The sequence below is a fragment of the Phycodurus eques genome, chromosome 11 (assembly GCF_024500275.1).
Source record: "Phycodurus eques isolate BA_2022a chromosome 11, UOR_Pequ_1.1, whole genome shotgun sequence".
Classification (NCBI taxonomy): domain Eukaryota; kingdom Metazoa; phylum Chordata; class Actinopteri; order Syngnathiformes; family Syngnathidae; genus Phycodurus; species Phycodurus eques.
The window spans coordinates 14,823,978-14,844,760 of NC_084535.1; the positions used below are offsets into that span (position 1 = coordinate 14,823,978).

At 39.6% G+C, this 20,783-nt stretch overlaps 1 protein-coding gene across 1 annotated transcript; it reads right to left on the minus strand.

Moving 5' to 3' along the window:
* Window positions 1–616: 616 nt before the first annotated feature.
* On the minus strand, window positions 617–16,283 carry LOC133409687 (collagen alpha-1(IX) chain-like). The gene is made up of 32 exons (XM_061690051.1): window positions 16,085–16,283; window positions 15,346–15,399; window positions 15,226–15,261; window positions 15,056–15,118; window positions 13,737–13,790; window positions 13,392–13,427; window positions 13,291–13,314; window positions 13,161–13,214; window positions 12,390–12,443; window positions 12,259–12,291; window positions 12,123–12,179; window positions 11,893–11,946; window positions 10,703–10,756; window positions 10,556–10,609; window positions 10,417–10,470; window positions 9,758–9,811; window positions 9,633–9,686; window positions 9,504–9,557; window positions 9,370–9,423; window positions 8,625–8,669; window positions 8,499–8,552; window positions 8,352–8,405; window positions 8,221–8,274; window positions 6,708–6,779; window positions 6,499–6,534; window positions 6,379–6,423; window positions 6,243–6,275; window positions 5,998–6,144; window positions 4,543–4,597; window positions 3,564–3,752; window positions 1,562–1,639; window positions 617–1,483 (listed from the first exon to the last, which is right to left on the minus strand). Exons 1-32 carry the CDS (start codon window positions 16,157–16,159, stop codon window positions 1,287–1,289), a joined length of 2,031 nt encoding a protein of 676 aa, XP_061546035.1. The 5' UTR covers window positions 16,160–16,283; the 3' UTR covers window positions 617–1,286.
* Between the last annotated feature and the right edge of the window lie 4,500 nt (window positions 16,284–20,783).

Here is a 20,783-nt window from a genome sequence, read left to right on the forward strand (position 1 = left end):
AAAATTCAAATTGAATTACATTTTACACATTTTATGATATTCATTTTATATTTGTTTAATCTGTTATATTTTATTTTTATTATATGTTAAATGTACACTGCCTCCCGCCCGAAGATAGCTGGGATAGGCTCCAGCACCCCTCGTGAGGATAGGTGGTAAAGGAAATGGATGGATGGATGGATAAATGTATTTTATGTATTTATTTTTTCACCAGTAACAAGGTCAGAAATCAGTGTGCAAGAAACAAGTCAAGTCATCTTTAACCCCACGATTAGTGCTTTGCAATGTGTAATCCTTATATATCCTCAAATAAATTTAGCTGCTACAGTTTTTAAGTTATTGTCTCAAAACCTGGTGGACAAATAGTAAAAAAAAATAGCCCTTAGGAGAGCCAGTCATGTCAAAGCTCATATTTAATAAATACACATTTAAAATTAATCAAAACATTATGTATAAAAATTATGTTTATTAAGTATTGTCTGCAGATTGTCTCCATTTATATTTAAGAGGAGATGTTTGAAAAACAATGTGCAATCTTGAGTTGATTTTTTTTTATTTCATGAATAACTGCAAATGAGCATAAAGAATAAATAAACACAGAGTTGTGTGTATTTTTTTATTTGTTACATTAATGACCATTGCACTCATTATTATTAAAATATATTGTTGTTATCCTGTACAATGAGGCAAAATGTCACATCAGGTTGTTTTGTAGGAAATATATTTAACCACAATTCAAACATTTTTTTTTTTATTTTTTTTTTTACAGATTTACAACATACACTGAAGTCAGTGTGACACCCTCTGTCCTTTTTATTTGCAACTGCAAAAACCTTCTGAGGTGGACAGTCGTAAAAAAAAAAAAAAAAAAATCATTTTTCTTTGATAAATTACCACATACAACACAAAAAGGCACTTCCTGATCCAGATTTATTTGGGGTGATTGACATGTTTTGTGAGGAAATTGAGTTGCTTTTCTTTTTTCTTTTTTTCTTTTTTTACATGAGGATGAAAAAAAACTGTGTAAATAGGGAGAATGTGGGATGAACAATCAAAACACTTTTCTGGGAAAATGAACACATCTATCCAGGTAGAAAAAAGAACAGAGAGTAGATTTTGGCAACAGATAAAAAAAATTGTTTTGTTGTGTTTTTCTTTATGGGGGCGGGCTTCTTGTGGTGGACCTTGTCAAGACAAGACTAGAGGTTAATGGATGGGAGGCACCACAAACCCCTGAGATGAAAAATGTTCTAATCCAATAGTCTCTGTCTCTCCCAGAGTGGCTTTTAGTTCCTTGCAGTTGCAGGTCCCTTCACATCCACACGCTGAGCGCCCGCCGATAGGTTGCATGAGGATGGGTCGCAGTAACCATTAGGACCGGCTGAACCGGGAGGTCCAGGTACACCGAGCTGTCCGGGAAGACCGGGAGGTCCCCTCTGGCCATCGCGACCGTCCTGACCGTAGCCAGGTTTGCCAGCCTCACCTGTAAGCACATACGTTCCTCTTAGAGGCTATGACATAGCCTGTGGTATTTAAATGTGGAAAGCTAACGTTTACTCACCAGGGAGTCCTGGATGTCCTTGCTGACCTTTGGCTCCCCGCACGGTGGGCCCTCGGGAACCTCTGTCACCCATTTCACCTGCAAGCGACAAACATCGGATGATGATGTCAAACTACTTACCAGGATGGAGGTAGATATGAAGCATTGTTTCTTAATGGCTTTTCGTCGTGTAGCAGGCTGACGGAAAATAAAACTAAAGACTTTGTAAATCCGGAAAAACTATCCCTTAATGCAAATGGTCGTCTCTTGAGTCTATTCCTTAATCATTCTCCTCGAACCAGATAGTAGCCTGCTAATTAACAAATGGACAAACACAAAAATAAGGCTTTATTGAATATTAATTACATTTGGTTTTGATTTATTTTATATCTTTTTTTTCCAATATTTATAAGAAATGTATTTTCCCCTTTTGCTCTAAGGGTCACAATGGTCCTTGGTCCATCGTCCAGAATGTGGCAGTGTTCCCCCACAAATTAACGATTCACTGATTGTGAATTCACCTATTTGAAAATATTTTTTAGAACCTAGCCTTTGTTATTCGCTGAACAAAAATCACCAGTGCGGTTTTCGTGCTCAGGCTAAAGCTGAGTTTTTTTTTTGGCGCCATTTTGTGGCATCTTGGTACCAAGAAGTGAGGTGAGGAGGAAGGCCATCGCCCTGCTTCTAGAAAATTAATGCCTTTCTGCTGTCTCTTGGTATCTATATGTAATTATTATTATGATTATTATTGTTTGTATTTATTATTACTTTAGGCAGAGGGTGTCAATTACTTGAGGAAAGAGGTTAGCCCCCATGGCCATGTTCACTGTACAGTGTTCCCTCACTAGCCACTCTTCATTCATTCACCTATTGGCATTTTTATTTTATTTTTTCTGTCCTCAGCTATTCACTGAAAACCCCACCGTTGTGCTCTTTCTGAAACACCCTAAGATGCCAAAAGATGGTAATGGTAAATGGTTTCAGTGGGGTAAGCTTGAAGTGATTTAGCTCGACTAGGATCTTTGTCTGTCGGGGAAGAATTAAGTTTAGTCTGAGTTGTTCATGGTAGTTTCGAAGTGTTCGCCGTCTGTATTTACACGCACTTTTCCTGTGCATTTTTCTTTAAATCAAATCAGCCATAAGCCATATTTTTAAGGTTAATGTTGAAAAATTATATTAAAGTGTTTTGAGATCATAGTTTGTGGTATATTTATTGTTTAAACTATTATATTATATAAACCTTTTTAGGGGAGCTGAATTACTCATAGCGTAGCAAGAACGGACAAATGAACCCAAATACTGTGTTCTAACATTTTTTATTTCTTTTTCATTTTTGTTAGGGGATTTTTTTTGGGGGGGTGGCTAAAAGTCTTTTCATCTTACGTCATCCTTCATGAACCAGTGCTAACTAATTTATTGACAAATAAAGCAAACACGCCATGTTGCCTTTTTTTCAGTTTTGTTAAAAAAATGTGTCCTAGGATTAAAAAAAAATAAAATAGTATGATCCTGTCCACTTATGCCAACCTATGTGAGCTACAACTGTGAACCTATGTGTAATTTATTTTCAGTTTGGGCATTTGAGTCTCAGAGGAGCTCGGCCCCCACCCGAGAATCAAAATGTATTAGGGTCTTACCATCGAACATCCTACTCCATTTACCAGGAAGTAGCCTGCTTGCTAATTTAATGACACACAAATACAAATACAGTACTCTATTTTTTTTCACTTTTGTTATATTTTAAATAAATAAATAAAGAAGGTATGATCCCGCCGTTTAACGTAGTAGTCCTCGAACCAGGGAGTGGCTCTGCTAACTAACAAACTGAAAAAGTAACAGCAAGAGGGCCCTAAACAATGTTTTACTCTTAAAGCTTCTTTTTTCTTTTTGCTATTTGAGTCACGATGGAACCATTTTCTCCACCCTAATTAAAAATGGTTTGGTGGCCTGTTGCTATATAGCTGGACAAATGCAAATTGCTTTTTTATGTTCAATCTTGGTAACGGTCTGCACTCTATGTTACCTTTGTGTCCTTTTGCTCCAAGTTGTCCTGGTGGTCCTTTGAGTCCAGGAAGGCCTCTTGCCCCCGCCTGTCCTGGGAAACCATTGTCTCCAGGAGCCCCACGAGGGCCCGAAGGTCCAGGTTTGCCAGGTAAGCCGACCGCACCGGACTCTGGTCTTCTCAAACTAGCAGCCAACTGGGCCAGTTGTTCTATTGGAGTCAAAATTATGAGAGAATTAAACCACTGAGTTCAAGACAAGCACCATTGTTATGTTGGCCCTAAGCCTCATGGAGACGTTCTTAATGCTCTTGTGAGTTCAATTCAGAGTGAAGCAGGAACAAAAGTTATGAAAATCCTTAAAACCTCTCCTTCTTTCAACAAATGCCTCACTAAATTGAACAGAAAAGAAACTATACTTTTTGAAACAGCAATAAGCCACTGAAAATGTATGTTCACGGTGCAAATGATCCAATATTAATCTCCTGTGACTCTTTGCTGCCTGATATCTTGCACTTCCTTGGATCTTGCTGAAAATTCATGCAGTGCATGCAGCCTGAGCGTTCCTTTAAAACATCACCTTCCCTGGCACTGACTCTCTTTGCTCCGAGCGGAGGAGTGGAGGTCTGCTGGAGGTGTAATTAATTTTTCAGCTGCTGCGCTATAAAAAAGTAATGATTCTAGGAGATGAGTTTGGAAGACACAAGAGAAAAGAATAAAGAGAACAGAGGTTGTGTCTTCCGCTGGAACATTTCTTTCGAGGCGAACGAGGAGATCTTTCATCCATCAAATAAACAAAGACTGAAGCCTATTTCATGTTTTGCTTATGAGCCCTTCTCTTCCCTGTGTGTGAACTGTGGAGTATTGAGCAAGTGTCCTGATCACTGAGAGAGCAGAGGGCCAGCGCTGCAATATGTGCACTAGTGTAAGCAGGCATTGTGCCCGAGATTCAAGTTATAAACGAGGCACAAGGGGGTGATGAAAGGGGTCATCTCTTCCTACCTTGCATGACTCGCATGCAGACCTGCTTGATGTGCTGGTCGCTCGGCTCTTTACCCTGAAACAAAAACAGTAGCAGAGTGCTTCAAAACACCAAAACATTCCACCTTCCCAGTTTGATCATAGATTTTCTTTCCTGTTTGTACTGTAGTTTACAGTCATGATCACATCTAAAGACTCTTGGGAGAGAGGAAATGGACAGCTTTCATTGAATTTTAAATGGAGAATGTCTTGTTGTTAAGTCAACGATGGGTCACGGCTTCCACTGCCTGAACAAGACTTTTACCAAACATTTTCAGTTCAAACACCCCATTAAATTTTAGGCCCAAGCGTACTGAAATAGAACATGATGTATTGCCATAACATCTACCCACATTCAAACCTAAAACGTTTAAACTGCCTTCTTGCATGACATCAACTTCAAATCTTCAGCTAAAAGATGAACTCAAGTGTATTTTTCTTTTTCTTTGTTTTTGTTTTTGTTTTTTGTGATTCCTCCCCAGAAGGGCATCAGGCACTGCCAAAATGGGGTAAAAAGTGACGATAGCCATAGAACAGGAAATTAGACTTGTTGTGATGCAAGACAGAGGTACATACATCTCTGTACTGCCCGTTCAGTAAAATATGGCTAGAGTTAACAGTCATAATAAAACAAGATCAACTACTGTTAAACCATACAGTTTCCATTGTGTAATGTGAACACTTCGACTAGTTCAACCAGGAAATTTGACCAAAAATTTCAAGGAAAATACTGGTGGCTCTTAATTAGAATGTCATAGAAAGTTTCATTTATTTTAGTAGTTCCATTCACAAAAGTGCATAGTGAATATATATAATATGAGTTACTTTTTTGAAGTTTTCCATGATACTGTAATTCTTTGATATGCCTGTATGATCCAAAAATCCAACATGAATGCAAAGTTTGAATGAAAACACTCCACCATTAGCGGATCACACTCCCTCATTTTCCCAGTCAGTCTTTCAAAGGTCCCGTATTTTACCAAACCAAAATTTTCAAGTATTTGGGATGTTATAGTGTCTCTATGGTGCCTCGGTAAACATGCGACATATAAATTTAAATCGTCCATGCATTCCTGAGTGGGTCTTCTACACAGAGGCAACCAATCAGAGGCAAGGGGGTAGTCTCAGACAAATATGGACAAAGCGGATACGAAACTGGGTCAAACAGAAGTAGCTGTCAGAGGGGCTTTTTCTGGATACTCGTATGACAAAACCAAGGTGTTTCTTTGAAATGAAAATGACATTTCTATACTAAGTCCATGTTGGAGAGTCACTCTAAGGAGGTCTAAATAGCCAAATATTTGGACCTGTAAGTGTTCTTTTTTTTTCAAGGTTGCCAAAAAAGTACCTTTTAACACCCCAATTCCTCTTCATTGTACTCATAAAGATGCAATGATGTACTGTACATACTTTGTAGCGAGACTGTATTATACCTACCGCAGGACCTTGTGTTCCTCGGACTCCAGGTGGACCTCTGTTCCCCTGCATGCCTCGTGGCCCAGGTGTGCCGGGTGGACCCTCGATTCCGGGCTGGCCTCGAGTTCCCTCTGGACCTCTTCTGCCAGGCTCGCCGGAATTTCCAGTCTTGAGGAAAAAAACAGAGCCGGACCAATGAATTGAACAATTCTTAAAATATTTTAAAAAAAAGACATTGCAATCCCAGAAAATAAACTGCTACGCACCTCTCCCTTTGCTCCACCTTCTCCATGTTCACCCTTCAAAACAAGTGATACATCAACAAGTACAAAAACAATAGGCATTTTATTTTCTTGAGTTTTTGCTGAAAAGGAAAGTGTTTATATTTGCATAAGAACTTACATTATCTCCTTTCTCTCCAGGGTTTCCCTCATCACCTTGTGGACCCTGAAAAAATATGTAATCATTTTTTGGGGTTAAGAATCATTATAGCTCATACATGAAATAATCAGGATTTCATACCTGGTCTCCCTTGGGTCCTACTTCTCCTCGCTCGCCCTGTAAGACAAATGAGCTTTACTCCAGATGTGTGTATGCATGAGTGTGAGTGTGTTAGTGTGTGTGCATTTGTCCTCAGAGGGAGCTCTGTGTTGAATAAGAATCATCCCAACAATAAAAAATAATGATCCAAACAATAGTCTTTCCGAGATGGACTGTGATGATTTCCTTACCCTTTCTCCTTTTACTCCAGGAACGCCAGGAGGGCCCGGAAGACCAGTAAGACCGGGGTCACCTTTATGTCCCTGCCACAAACCCACAAGCACATTTAAATGGTGTATTTTTTTACACAGAATGGACATACAGTTATTTATATATTTTTTTTAAATAGTGAGTCTTTATATGTTGCTCAAATTATATATGTAAAGTAGTGTACCAGTCAAATAATTAGGAACACCTCCAAAACAAAGAGAGACTTTATGACATGTTTGTGTTTACAATTATTTATAAGGGTGAGAAGATTCGAAACTCCTCTCTGTATTATGCAATGTACCACTACAGCAGCAATAAATACACACTATAGTGACGTACTGACATTATCAACAAAAAACATAATAATTACAAATCATTAAAAATAAAAAAAAATAATGAAATAGCGAATATTGAATTTCTCTTCAGCGAATGGAAAAATTGTACATTAAAATGTATTATTTCTTCATTAAATTGTTTGGTGGACCAAGAGTCTATACTGGCAATAAATAAATTTTAAAAAATCCATGCATTGCAATGTATAACCTTTCCATCCCTATACCTCTATCTAAACTTTCAAAGGCATTACTTGCTGAGCATTATTTTCTTACTATTATTTCACACGAGTAATAAATAAAACGCCTTCCCGTGGCTCATGTTTTAGCACAGCTGACCAAGCATGACAGCCTATTTTCAGTCTGTGTCTCCCATTTGATCTCTGCGGCACTGTGAGGAATGTCAGGAGAACAGAGGGCCCTTTCAGCCTGCTCTCCCCACACTGTGAAAGTAGACCTCATGTGAGATCCATTCGATTATAACAAAGTCTACAGGGATACAACAGCCAGGAAGAAGCCATATCTAAATGCAACAGCATCTTACATTGTAATATGTTGAATAAAAGCACTTGGTCCAACCAAATAATTCAATTATCCCTTGATGTTTTCAATAAATTTCCATAAAATAAAAAATATTTTAATTCATTCATTCATTCATTTTCCATACCGCTTATGCTCACTTGGGTCGCTGGCATGCTGCAGCCTATCCTAGCTGACTCTGAGTGAGAGGCAGGGTACACCCTGAACTGGTCGCCATCCAATCGCAGGGCACATAGAAACAAAGAACCATTTGCACTCACACTTACACCTGCGGGCAATTTAGCGTCTTCAATTAACCTACCATGCATGTTTTCGGTATGTGGAAGGAAACCGAAGTACCCGGGGAAAACCCACCCAGGCATGGGGAGAGCATGCAAACTCCACGCTGGCGAGGCCGGATTTGAACCCGGGTCCTCAGAACTGTGAGGCAGATGTGCAAACCAGTTGATCACTGTGCCGCCAATATTTAAATCAAAAAATTATATTATGTCCAGTGGCATCTCGATGTGTCCAATAAAATAAATTACATTAAATTAGGCATGCTCAGTAGCCTCAAAATGTTTTCAATAAAAGAGTATGAAATGAAATAAATACTGTATTTGCTCATTAGCCAATATCTTACCCTGGAACCAGGCTTGCCAACTGGACCCACTGGGCCTTGTTCTCCCAATTCTCCCTGCAAGCGTAGAGGAAGATTAATATTGTTATTAATTGAATTAAAACCATTCAAATGAAACCAGGATAAATACTCACGGGTTCACCGATGGGTCCAACGGATCCAGCCTCGCCTTGCTCCCCGCGTTCGCCCTGTAGAGAAAAGGTTTGCGGTTGTTTTGCTTTTTGTTGACGTCTGCTCAATTTAAAACAAGTCTTGTTGGATAATAAATTTGTGTGTTGTACCATTTTTCCGGCTGAACCCATCGTTCCAGGGAAGCCTGTTTGACCGGCATCTCCCTGACAATTTCATTTAAAATATGAATGCAAGAAACAAACAGCTGATATCTAATAATGAATCAAGCAAACAACCTTAGGGCCACCCTGTCCTTTTGATCCAGGTGAGCCAGGCAAACCCTAAAACACAGAATAACATCCAAAATCCATTTTAAAAAGATATTCACTTCAATGTTTCCACACAGATGGATTAAATATATTTGTCTAAGCTATTGGCCCAAATAAGCTGCTTAAAAACGTCTCGATCACAGCTCACTCGAGGTTTAATTCGGGTGACGACGTTAACACAGGCACAATCTTGGCTAAACACTGTCACGGTCGAGTTGAGTCCCATTAGTGCCTTTCATTAGGCTCCTCAAATATTAGAGGGCGGGAAATGTGCTGCTCTCACACTTGTGCCCAGGAGAATGTAATTACTGTCTCGTAGCATATGTGTGCAAGCCTTTAATATCATGCCAGTGTTTCCTTTGGATGGCTAGAATAACAGATTATCATCAGAACTATCCACCCATCCATTTTAAGCACCGCTTATCCTGGTTAGGGTCGCGGGGCGCTGGAGCCTATCCCAGCTGACTTAGAGCGAAAGGCGGACTACACCCTGAACTGGTCGCCAGTCAGTCTCAGGGCACACATAGGCACGGACAACCATTCGCACTCACATTCATAGCGTCACTGAGTGGGAACTGAACCCACGCTGCCCGCACCAAAGTCAGGCGAGTGTACCACTACACCATCAGTGACTTCATCAGAACTAGTCCAACTGAATTAGTTTGGGGAGGAGTTGTCACTTTAAACTGCTTAGTTTGGGATTCATACTTACAGGAAGTCCCTGAGGGCCAACTTCTCCAGGAAATCCAGGCGTCCCAATCCCTCCCTGTCGGGAAACAAACAGTGAGGTAGATCCGATTGTAACACATGCTTTATAATAATAATACGCAACAATAGGAGTGATACCTTTGCTCCCGGCATGCCTGGAATACCCTCACGGCCATCCACACCTGGTAAACCCTAGTGAGAATAACAAAATGTAAGCCCAAAAAAATAGACCATTGTCAACCTTTTGGACAAACTGATCATACTCACAGCGTCTCCTTTGGGACCTGGCAGACCTGTCATGCCTCTTGCCCCTTGTAAACCCTGAACAAGAAATCCTTCGGTCAAATGTTTATTTTATAGACTGTAATGTCACTGATGATGTGCCAACCTACCTGTTCACCTTTAGGCCCAGACTCACCCATCACCCCTCGCTGACCTTGGTCACCCTGAAATCATACAGTATATGTTTGCCCAGGGTTGGGAGCAACACAATACAAAGGTAATGCGACTACAGTAATTAGCACTTTTTGCTGTAATGTCGTAATGTAAGGCATTAGTAATTACATTTTTGTAATACTACTATTATACCCATTTCAATCTCAGTTCCATAGTTGCTATGGTAAGAGTAACTAAAAAGTAATGCAGACGAGGGTAACATATTACAAGTCAGACGCAACATTTTTCCAACATAACTAGCAATATTAGTAGTAATAGTGTTAGTATTGTTTTATTTTGGAGGTAACTTGCCCTGCCTAGAGTGCTCATGTCAAGTGTGTGCACACTGGGTCCCAAAACTGAAGTATTACAGACTATGTAGACAAAGGTATTGGGACCTGTAATACAGCAAGTGGAAAGTGAAAGAAAACCTGAGATTGACCCCCGTCTGTGTGAATTTTTGTTGCTCTAGTCAAGGTTCTCCTTCCACACTAAACTCATCCAAACATGCCTTCACGGACTTTGCTTTGTGCACTGTGGTCTAGCAGAACCTCGAATTGAGTAATTCATTAAAATATTTGTCTTTATACTTTTTGTATCTCTTTTAAACACTTACGGATGCACCGGCAACACCCTGAGGACCTGGATCTCCATCAGGACCTCGAGCCCCCTGTCAGACAACAAACATTAAAAGTTAACATTTCGAGTGTAACTTAAAAATGAATAAATAATGCCAAAAGGAAAAAAACACCCACCATCTCTCCCTTAGTGCCCATTATTCCTGTGGCTCCACGGATGCCGTGGGCACCCTGAAACAACAGGGACAACAGAGACAACAAGTGAGTGGAGTAAAAGCAAGCATGACCACAACACATACTCAAAGCAAAAATAGTCAATCTCACCGTCGGTCCTTGTGAGCCGACTCCCCCTTGACCTCCTTGTTCTCCTTCCTCCCCCTAGGAACAAACAACATCAGCAGCAGTACAAAAATTAAGTCACATCAATAATGATGCCGCTCGGTTGCACAAAATCTGTGGATTTGTGTTAATTGGAAAACAACAACAGTAATTATTATTTTATTCATTTCTAACGCCGGACATTGTTGCCCCGCTTTGCTAATTACAAAGAAATAATGTGCTGACTCTACACTAAATACGGAAGAAAGTGTTTGGGGGTTTCAAGCACTGCAGATTTTCTGCCATTAAAAAGGCAATTTGTTCTTTTAATTGCAAGTAATAGAAGTGGTAATTGAAAGAAGTGAACAACACAGGGCAGATAATGAAACAGCACACAACACCAAACAAGTGAACGTCATGAAACAAGTCAGCATGCGTTTTACATCAGAGAGCAGATGCATGATTCAATTCTGCTCGTCTGATGGGAAAACATGAATATTCTTCTAATGCCAATTCCAGAAAGAATGAACAGTCAAAGTTATCATCTACCTCTGTTTGTATAATAAATTGGAATTAATACATTAACAGAGGCCTCTAACTTTTTACACTGAGTGAAGCATTTTGTAAAATTTACACATGAACATGATGGAATCTGCCCCGGCTCATCATGCGGTCATTTTATTGCTAATAGTAGTTGTGCATTTGTGAATGTGTATGAAAAAAAAAAACGAGGAAAAGGTCCCTGTAATGGCTCCTCTTTAGTAAGTGACAGACAACATTATTGTGAGGCTGATGGTGAATCATATCCTGTACACAGAAAGATCACCTCATTTCCATTTATATAGTGTATGAACACATAATTTGGGGAAAAGGGTGCTTGAACATCATTTCCAATAAATCACGCTGGCTGCGTCGCCAGGTATCAGAAGCATTACACAAGCATGTCTGGCCTCTTCCTGACAAAGAGCAGCGCACAAAAAAATGCTTGCCTCATACTGTGAAGCGAGATTTCCCCCACAGAGGGTTCAGACATAATCTGTATGAGAATGCTGTGGAATGTGTGTTGCATTGATGTGCCTGATTAAGATGAATAACCTCAATGGAATATCTAAGCAATATCGTGACACTACATGCATATATATATATATATATACACACACACATATATACATATCTATATACATATACACATATACCTTGTGCCCTTGTTTGCCAGGTTCCCCTGCTTCACCTTTAACACCTTTGTGTCCCTGGTAAAAATAATTAAAAAAAATAAACAGAGGAAACCAGTTAGATGTGTATATCTAAGTGTGAAGGGGGACAAGAAGCTCTAGTTTTGTTGTGATCGCTGAAGGTTTGGGCCCACTGTCCCATACTTCAAAAGCACAGTGCTACAGTGCACACAAGACTCATCTCTTTAAATCACCTTCATGCCAGGAAGGCCGGGATGTCCAGAGGTCCCGTGTGGACAAGAGTTGGGACACTAAACAGTGGCAGAAAATTTCAGAAATGTCACACATGTCACAAAAATTCATCTTTCTTTTCATGTTGACTGATTTTACCAAGTCGACGTTGCCCAGCATCCCGGCTGCCCCCTGCAATGGAGAGGAAATATGTTTTATACTTAGAAGAGGAGCTACTGTATTAGTTCACATCATTTCATTTTAGGGTTCAAATTAAAGTGGCCACTTACCCTTGGCCCTGTTGGCCCACGAGCTCCTTGTGGCCCTCTCACACCCATTGGCCCCTGTGGTCAACAATTGCACAAAAAGTGTGAAGACATTGTCGACATCAAATCTGAACCCTTGTATAGTGATACTATAAAGATTAGATTATATCAATTTTATAATGGTTAATCACTTTTCAATGATCTTAGTTCTATTGTTGTGTCCCCTGTGTTTTGTATTATCCAGAAAAGCATCTATACATAAATCAAATCAAATAAATAGTAACAATACTATGAACAAGTATAGGCCAAGTGCAAATTAAAAGTCATTTTTAATGAAATGTGCACACGATAGTCATTGTAGTTTCTTCCTTGTACCATCAATTGTAGGATTTTTCTTTTTATTTGCATAGTGGAGATGCAGGTGCATTTTAAAACCTCTCTCCAGAATCACCTGCTACGAAATGAAAGGTACTCTGATGAAAACAATGATAGCCAAAAGGCAAATCCAAGTCCTCCTTACTTTATATGATGTGTTTTGCCCCTACACTTGATATTAAAATTGTGAGAAGGACCTTAAAATGCAAAGACAGTTTATATATCATGTTATGAGAAGCAATACTGTATATTACATTGCAATAATTTAACAAATTCTAGTGACGGCAGACTTTATCACATCATCTGTTTCATGCCTCCAAAGAGGTTTAAAAGCAACGTTACTTACTGTTAAGTCTAACATGGACTAACTTTCACTTTTGGTGGTGAATAGTAGCTAATTAAAACACTTTCTGTACTTACAGGTGGTCCTGTTTTTACCAGTGGGCCCGGAAGTCCTCCAGGCCCAGGTGGCCCCTGTTCAGAATGAAACCAGATGGAGGTGAAATTTGTTTTCATGCAAAAACGACTAATAGCATCGTGAGAAACTTACAGGAGGTCCATCTGACCCGACACCCTGGGGAGAACCATACAGAGTGATGAGTGTTTCATATTGTTTTATGGACACATTTTTGGAGATGATGTTTAACTCACAGTAGTTCCACGAGGTCCAACTGTTCCGGGTTCACCCTAGAAACAAATACATTGACAGTAATTGAATGGCTAGATCTAAGCACTCCGATTTTTTCAAACAATCTATGTGAGACTAAATCGTTATCACATGACTGGGCCAGCCAGGCACACACTTGACCCAGCAATGTTTCTACTAATGAGGAGTGATGCCGGGCTTTTCCTCCCCACGGAGATTACACAGAGGACTTGCAGGATTAGGTCTCATTTGTCAGGAGGAATTTATGCAAAGAACGCCAAAAGAGCAGACAGCAGCTTGGCATCGTTTCCCGGACGTTCTCTGAGGTGAGTGGCTCATTAGTCGCTTACTTTCTGTCCGGGGGGACCGTCGGGTCCGGGCTCGCCGATAGGGCCGGTCAAACCCTGCAGAGAACACATTCAGTCAGGATTAGCTCATACGTTGTCATGTGCTTGTTAAATGAGCCAGTGCTTTTTTCCTCTGGCTATATTTCCATATTCGGCATTAGACCAATATAGTGCTACATCATTTATCATAACTTTCACATGTGGGAGGAGCCCTGATCATAAAAGGGATTAACCACCTCCTACCGGCTGTTACATTATATTATAATACTGTGCAGAATCAAGCGTTGATTAAATCCCCCGTTTCTATCAAATCCTAGCAAACATAGAGGCACACAGGGGAAAAGTTTAGAGGAGGAAGGATCCAGCAGTGGGCCAAGAGGACAAACCACTTAGAGGGCAGACAGCAGAGAGCAACATTCCTTTGGCTCATTTCAAACAAGGAATCATTCCACACTGCTTTGTGGATTTTCAGTGGGAGTTACCAACTGCATCTGGATTACAGAGATGCTTTTGTTTTCAAACTGCCATCATTTTAGAAATAGTTTTACAAAGGTTTGCGGCAATGCACGATGGAATTTTCCTCACCTGCCAATTATGTTCAGTATTGTACTGCACCACTTCTACCCTTCACCAGCTGTTGTGACGTCAAACAGTAAATAATAAACATTATTTAGGGTTGCATTTCATTAATTTAGAGAGGCATGTGCCAACAACTACACTGCACTGCAATGTATAGTTAAATTGTTTTTTGTTTGTTTTGTTTTTTGCCTTAATATTATGTATTTTTTAAAGACCATACTTAACTTTGGAATTCTGCAGTCTGAGGAATGGCTCACGAGGGACATTGCACAATAAATAGTGTGGTGTAAATACTTTGGGGATTCTTTTCTAATTGCATTCCAATAAACAAACAGGTAAATAATTACATTTGCGGCCAAAATGTTTAGACAGTTCAACAAGTATGTGTTTCACTCATTTTGCATGCTCCAGTTTTCACATTTGTGACTCAGAATGCTTTAAATTTGTTGAAACCAGCTACAGTAACACTAAAATGTTCCAGCAGAAACCACAAAATTTGAGTCACTGCCAACACTTTAGGCCTTGAAGCGCCTCACTGTATATAATTTCACTAAAGCATTGTTAAATCAGTTCATCAAATGATGGCCCAAGACTTTTACACAACACACTGTCAATTTAATATTTGATTTTTAGGTGACACCATTTTTACACCTTAAAAGTCCAGTAATACTGCAAATACAAATAATCTTAAAATATGAATACAGAAAATCATACATACAAACACTACACATACAAATACTTACATCATTTCCAGGAATTCCAGGTAATCCAGAAGACCCAACTCTACCAGGCTCCCCATCAGGTCCCTGCAAATGACAGTTCCACACAAACAGTGGAAAAAAGGCCTATGATTAAACTAAAAAAAAAAAAAAAAAAAGGAAATATCTATGATGAAATCAAAATGTATAGTTACAGCAGGACCAGCTGGGCCATCTGATCCTCTATCACCCTAGAAATGATCATTGAATATTGAGTCACACATACAATATGGGAAAACCAAATAGGATGATCATTACTCCACTAAAGAACTCACATCAATGCCATCAATTCCTGGTACACCTGCAGGTCCAGTGGGTCCTTGGACCCTCTGAGTTTGGAAAAACACATTAACACAAAACCATTTGAAATTTGAAAATGCAAAATTATATTTTGATGTCTTTTGTGATTTTTTTTTTTTTTTAATAGAGTCAAAATGAAAGTGACACCATGGGAATAGGTGCGCCCTCGACCGAACCTTTCATATTATAATTTTGCAACCTTCTTATGTATTAATATCGTAGCAACCTACGTATGTGATTTGTGAATGTATTTGGGTTTTCCTGGACCATATTTGAGTAAGTTAAAACATGGTGATTTCATTCAACCAAGAAAAGATGACAATCATGGAAAAATAACCCTAAATATTTGTGACCCAAAAAAATATAATGAAATCATTATTACAACTATGTGATTTAAAAATAAATACACTTTTTTTTTTAAATAGATGAAGTTACTGTATTAATAAAAAGTAAGAAAACGATGTAAATTACATGACATATAAGTGCCTTATAAAGTGTTAAGCTTTTCCCTCCAAGGCATCTGGACAGAGGTTACTCAAATATGATTTTGTACTGTATGTGAAATATCTTAAAATTTAAATAAAGACAACACTTGCAGGCATACTTGAACAACAGCTCATCTGTCTGAACAAAAAGCACTCACCTGCTCCTCCGTCACATCAGTCTATAAAGAGAAACAAAGAGAGTGGAAAGAGGGTCACATATAAGACTTACTTGAGCCGAGCAAAGCAGAGCAAAGTGCAGAAGCAGCCCCAGGAGAGGCCCTCGATAGCCGGGGGCCCGAGCCATGATTCCCTGTGGGCTGGAAAGGTAACAGTTGTAAATCCTTTTCCGTGGGATTTGTTGGGATGGAAGAAGCCCCAGACAAAACAACCCAAGTGGACCCCACTCGGCTATCTAGAGACCCTCAGAGGGCCCGTGGCCATCCCGGGTTCATAAATATTCATAGTGTGTCATGTTTATTCATGCAGTATCAGGTGAAAGGGGGGGGGAGGGGTAGGGGAGGGGAGGGGTCATAAAGACTCATCCGATAGGCAGGATTGGTAGGTGATAATTCCCAATATATGTAAAGTAAAAAGTAAGTGAAATCTTCTAATCATCTTACACATTTGCTAACATGACACAATACTTACACAATGTGGGTGACTTGAACGTGCATATTTGTGATTACTTTCACACTCATTTACGAAATCTAGGCTGATCAGAGGTTTATTCAAATTGGCTTGCGACAGAAAAAAATCCACTGTCATTTTCTTACCGGTGTCCTGATAGGAAGGTCGCGACAGGCGCTTTTCTCTGCTTTCGTCACATCACAATGGAGCAGCATTGTTTGGATATCAAACTTGATAGAAAGATCAAATTAAGTATAACATAATCACATTCACACCATAATTCCCCACAATCAGGGAACTGAAACTGTTTACTATTATTATTATTATTATTATTATGATTAAAAGTAAAAATAGAGTACTGTATGTTTTATTATATATATTATATATATTATATATACTGTGTATATATATATATATATATATATATATATATATATATATATATATATATATAAATTACAGACAAAATATGTAACAATTCCCACATTTTTGTCATTGCAGGTCGAACTGTAGCTTCGAATGTAACATGTAGATATATATAGTACTGTGCAAAAAATATTGGGCCACCTCTAGCTTTCTTGTTTTAATAACCTATTCACAGCAGTCCCTTTCCAATGTTGTTGTTGTTTTTGTTGTTGCTGCTTTTTGCTTTAATATATGTGTTACCTGAAATATGTGTGTGTAAATGTGTATATATTTTTTAATAATAATGTAAATAACGGTGGGAGACTGGTTAGAACACATGCCTCGCTGTTCTGAGGACCCGGGCTCAAATCCGGCCTCCCCTTTGTGGAGATTGCATGTTATCCCTGTGCGGGTTTTCTCCGGGTACTCCGGTTTCCTCCCACATCCCAAAAACATGCGTGGTAGGTTAATTGAAGATGCTAAATTGCCCGCAGGTGTGAATGTGAGTGCGATTAGTTGTTTGTTTATATGTGCCCTGCGATTGGCTGGCGACCAGCTCAGGGTGTATCCCGCCTCTTGCCCAAAGATAGGTGGGATAGGCGCCAGCACGCCCGCGACCCTTGTGTGGATAAGCGGTTCGGAGAATGGATGGATGGCTATGTCATGCCCAGTCGTAGGATTGGTTCCAAGGTCCATTTCATTGCATGCATTGCAAGCACAATATACTGTAAGTATGTAACTATTTAACTAGACTGCGGTCACCAACACGGTGCCCCCGGGCACCAGACTGCCCCCAAGGACCACATGAGTAGCCCACGAGCCTGTCCTAAAAATATCTCAGTTAGTCACTGTTGGTGGCTATGGAAAATGGGATATTGTGATATGCGAGGAATGTTGTAGAAGTGATCATTTGAAAGTGTAACTACTTGCAGGGATTTATAGAAATAAACATATTAAATATATTATTGTTAATACATGATCACTGTCTTCACATAGATTCATATTATGAATTATTAATAATAACGTCTAATTAAAGGTAATTTGAGCACATGTTATTTCAGAAGTGTGTATCGAACTTTGCCTTTGCATTCATGTCTACCCCAAAAATAGTTCTCAATTTTCAAAAAGGTTGTTTTTGTCACCCACCAATCGCAGTATTTGCTTAACTGGCCAAAAACACCATAAAGCAATTGAGTTGAAAAATGTCTCTATAGTGATTAGAATCATAATATTATTTTCTAAGCGGAAACCAAAATGTGCAAAACATACCTGAATCAGTGGATTCTCCTTGAGTTTTCCGATCAAGGTGAAGCCATCCAGGCTACATTTTTTACTTGGGCAATAACTTCTGAGATACAATGTTGTCGCAGTCAAGTAAAAGTGTAAAAGTGAGAGCTTTCTGACTTTCAACAAGCGCTTGTACCATTGATTGTTGAAAAGTGAGGGCAGGGGGCTGAAAACAACGCTCGATCTGCCTCTCACTATTCACAGTAGGAATAGACACTTCCAGAGACTGAGATTATCTGTTTAAACTAGCGACTAGCCGCTCTTTTCTTTTCTCTTGTCATCCAGCATTTCCCAAATATCCCAGTTGTTATAGTGCTGCCTGTCGTGCACAGGACGGGCAACAAGGCAAACGTATCTGTACAGAAATACTCTAAAGGATTTTGTATCATATCATTACAACATCATTGTGTCGTCTCAGCATTATTAGGATGAGGATTTTTTTAGTTTCTTTAGTTTCATGTGGGAATCCTAATAACGCTTCAGGACCATGGACAGGGTTAAATGCTGTTGTATTTTATATTTTCACCTATAGATAGCGCTGTTGACCAAAGCAAAACAACACTAGTGGCAGCAGGAACGCCATCCAGTACTTGGTGCTGATTCTGAAGTTAAAATTTGGGCCTATTTGATCAGCAACACGTTGTGGAGATGATCCTGGGACCTTTTTGAGCGTGCCTCTTCTTGTCAGTTTTGCAATATGGAAATGGGACATGATGTAAAATCCGGCAGGAGCAGAGGGTTAGTTCCATTGAGTATTTGTCACCGTGTGTGTGGTACCGGTTTGTGTGTCGAGGCAATAATAGCCCACTGTTTGCAAAGCTGCACCAACTTCAGCTTGAATAAATATTGGGCCACCTCTTTGTGTTTGTTGTGGCCTTTTTACACATAAGCTCTACTACTTGTGCACGATTGGGCGGGAAGCTAAATTCTCTTTCAAGTTTGGAATGCATATCTAACACAATAGTTATATTTGGTAGTGCCAGCATTCTGATAAACGTCTGACGTTATTCCATGGTATATTTTGTTTTATTAAACTTTCCTTATCCTTTTAATTCAGGCATGCATTTCACCATGCAACTTGCATTTGCTAAATAGATATGATTTAAAACAAGGCTTATAAATTTCTCTCAGTGAAGAAGCCTACACAGGATGTGTCATAAAATATACAGTACATAAGCACGGCAGTATGTACAGAAGGAAGATAAAATAACATGAACAGAGTCACTATACACACATAAAAGTCCCTTATATAAGCAGAATTTTCCAACTGTGAAGGTAGAGGATGTAAATTAGTCCACTTCTGTCCATGTTATTTCGCCATTTAGCTCCACAGTGTGAAGCACTTACTTTGAGTTACTGGAGCCCAGTGCAGAAATATTGTGGGATTGACATTGCGGCAACCGTGTGTGTACAGAAAGATATTTCTGGAAAAGAAAACAAACATGAATTAAATGCTGATCTACATGATATGATATCAACACCGTTTGGTTTCAGAATTACTCTCTGACTCCGCCCATGTCCTACCGTGCTGTGCCAATTATTATTCTTCTGTGTTAATTCCAGTAGAAGGGGACAAGAGTTTAGACGATGTTGAGTCCCTGGTGCAGGAGTGATAAACCTCAAGTACTAAGACAGTCCTTGTCCCGTTACTTTTGGGGTGTGAGTCAAAATTGTGCACAGTGTCAACTTTACATTCTCAGCAAGGTTTCACAAACTTCGGGTTGGGAGCCAAAACGAATATATTTGTATTGGGCGGTCAACTGAGAGTAAAATGCTAAAAGGTAAGGCATCAAACAAGCATGTAATGTATTGGAAAAGTGAGTTTCATACTTGCATTGCTAATTAAAAATGTGTTTTTCAAGGGGGCACGTGCAATTTGCCTTAAAATTATTTGTGTATTTAGCCATACGATTAATCACAAAACTTAATGCTTTTATGAAAGCAATGACACGACTTTTTATGAGTGCTTTTGTGAAATCTATCTACAATCTATGTATTTATCTATCTATCTATCTATCTATCTATCTATCTATCTATCTATCTATCTATCTATCTGTCTATCTGTCTGTCTATCTATCTGTCTGTCTGTATATCTATCTATCCATTTATATCAAGGGTGGATAAAGTATGTCCCACATCATTTTTTAATCCAGCCTATTGACCATTGACAGTACATTATCAAGGAGCATGTAATATCCATCCATCCATCCATTTTCTGAGCCGCTTCTCCTCACTAGGGTCGCGGGCGTGCGGGAGCCTATCCCAGCTATCATCAGGCAGGAGGCGGGGTACACCCTGAACTGGTTGCCAGCCAATCGCAGGGCACATACAAACAAACAACCATTCGCACTCACATTCACACCTACGAGCAATTTAGAGTCTCCAATTCATGCATGTTTTTGGGATGTGGGAGGAAACCGGAGTGCCCGGAGAAAACCCACGCAGGCACGGGGAGAACATGCAAACTCCACACAGGCGGGCCGGGGATTGAACCCCGCTCCTCAGAACAGTGAGGCTGTGGCTCTAACCAGTCATCCACCGTGCTGCCGCATGTAATATTTGTTGCATTAATTTTGGTATTCATCCATCCATCCATTCTCTGAGCCGTT

What these genes read in the sequence shown, in the direction of transcription:
- LOC133409687 (XM_061690051.1), bottom strand. Translation starts at nt 16,159, where the DNA reads ATGGCTCGGGCCCCCGGCTATCGAGGGCCTCTCCTGGGGCTGCTTCTG. An exon ending in TGGGCACTAAGGGAGAGATG is followed by an intron (nt 10,471 to 10,555) that starts GTGGGTGTTTTT and finishes GTTGTCTGACAG; the next exon opens with GGGGCTCGAGGTCCTGATGG. An exon ending in TGGGTTCAGCCGGAAAAATG is followed by an intron (nt 8,406 to 8,498) that starts GTACAACACACA and finishes TTTTCTCTACAG; the next exon opens with GGCGAACGCGGGGAGCAAGG.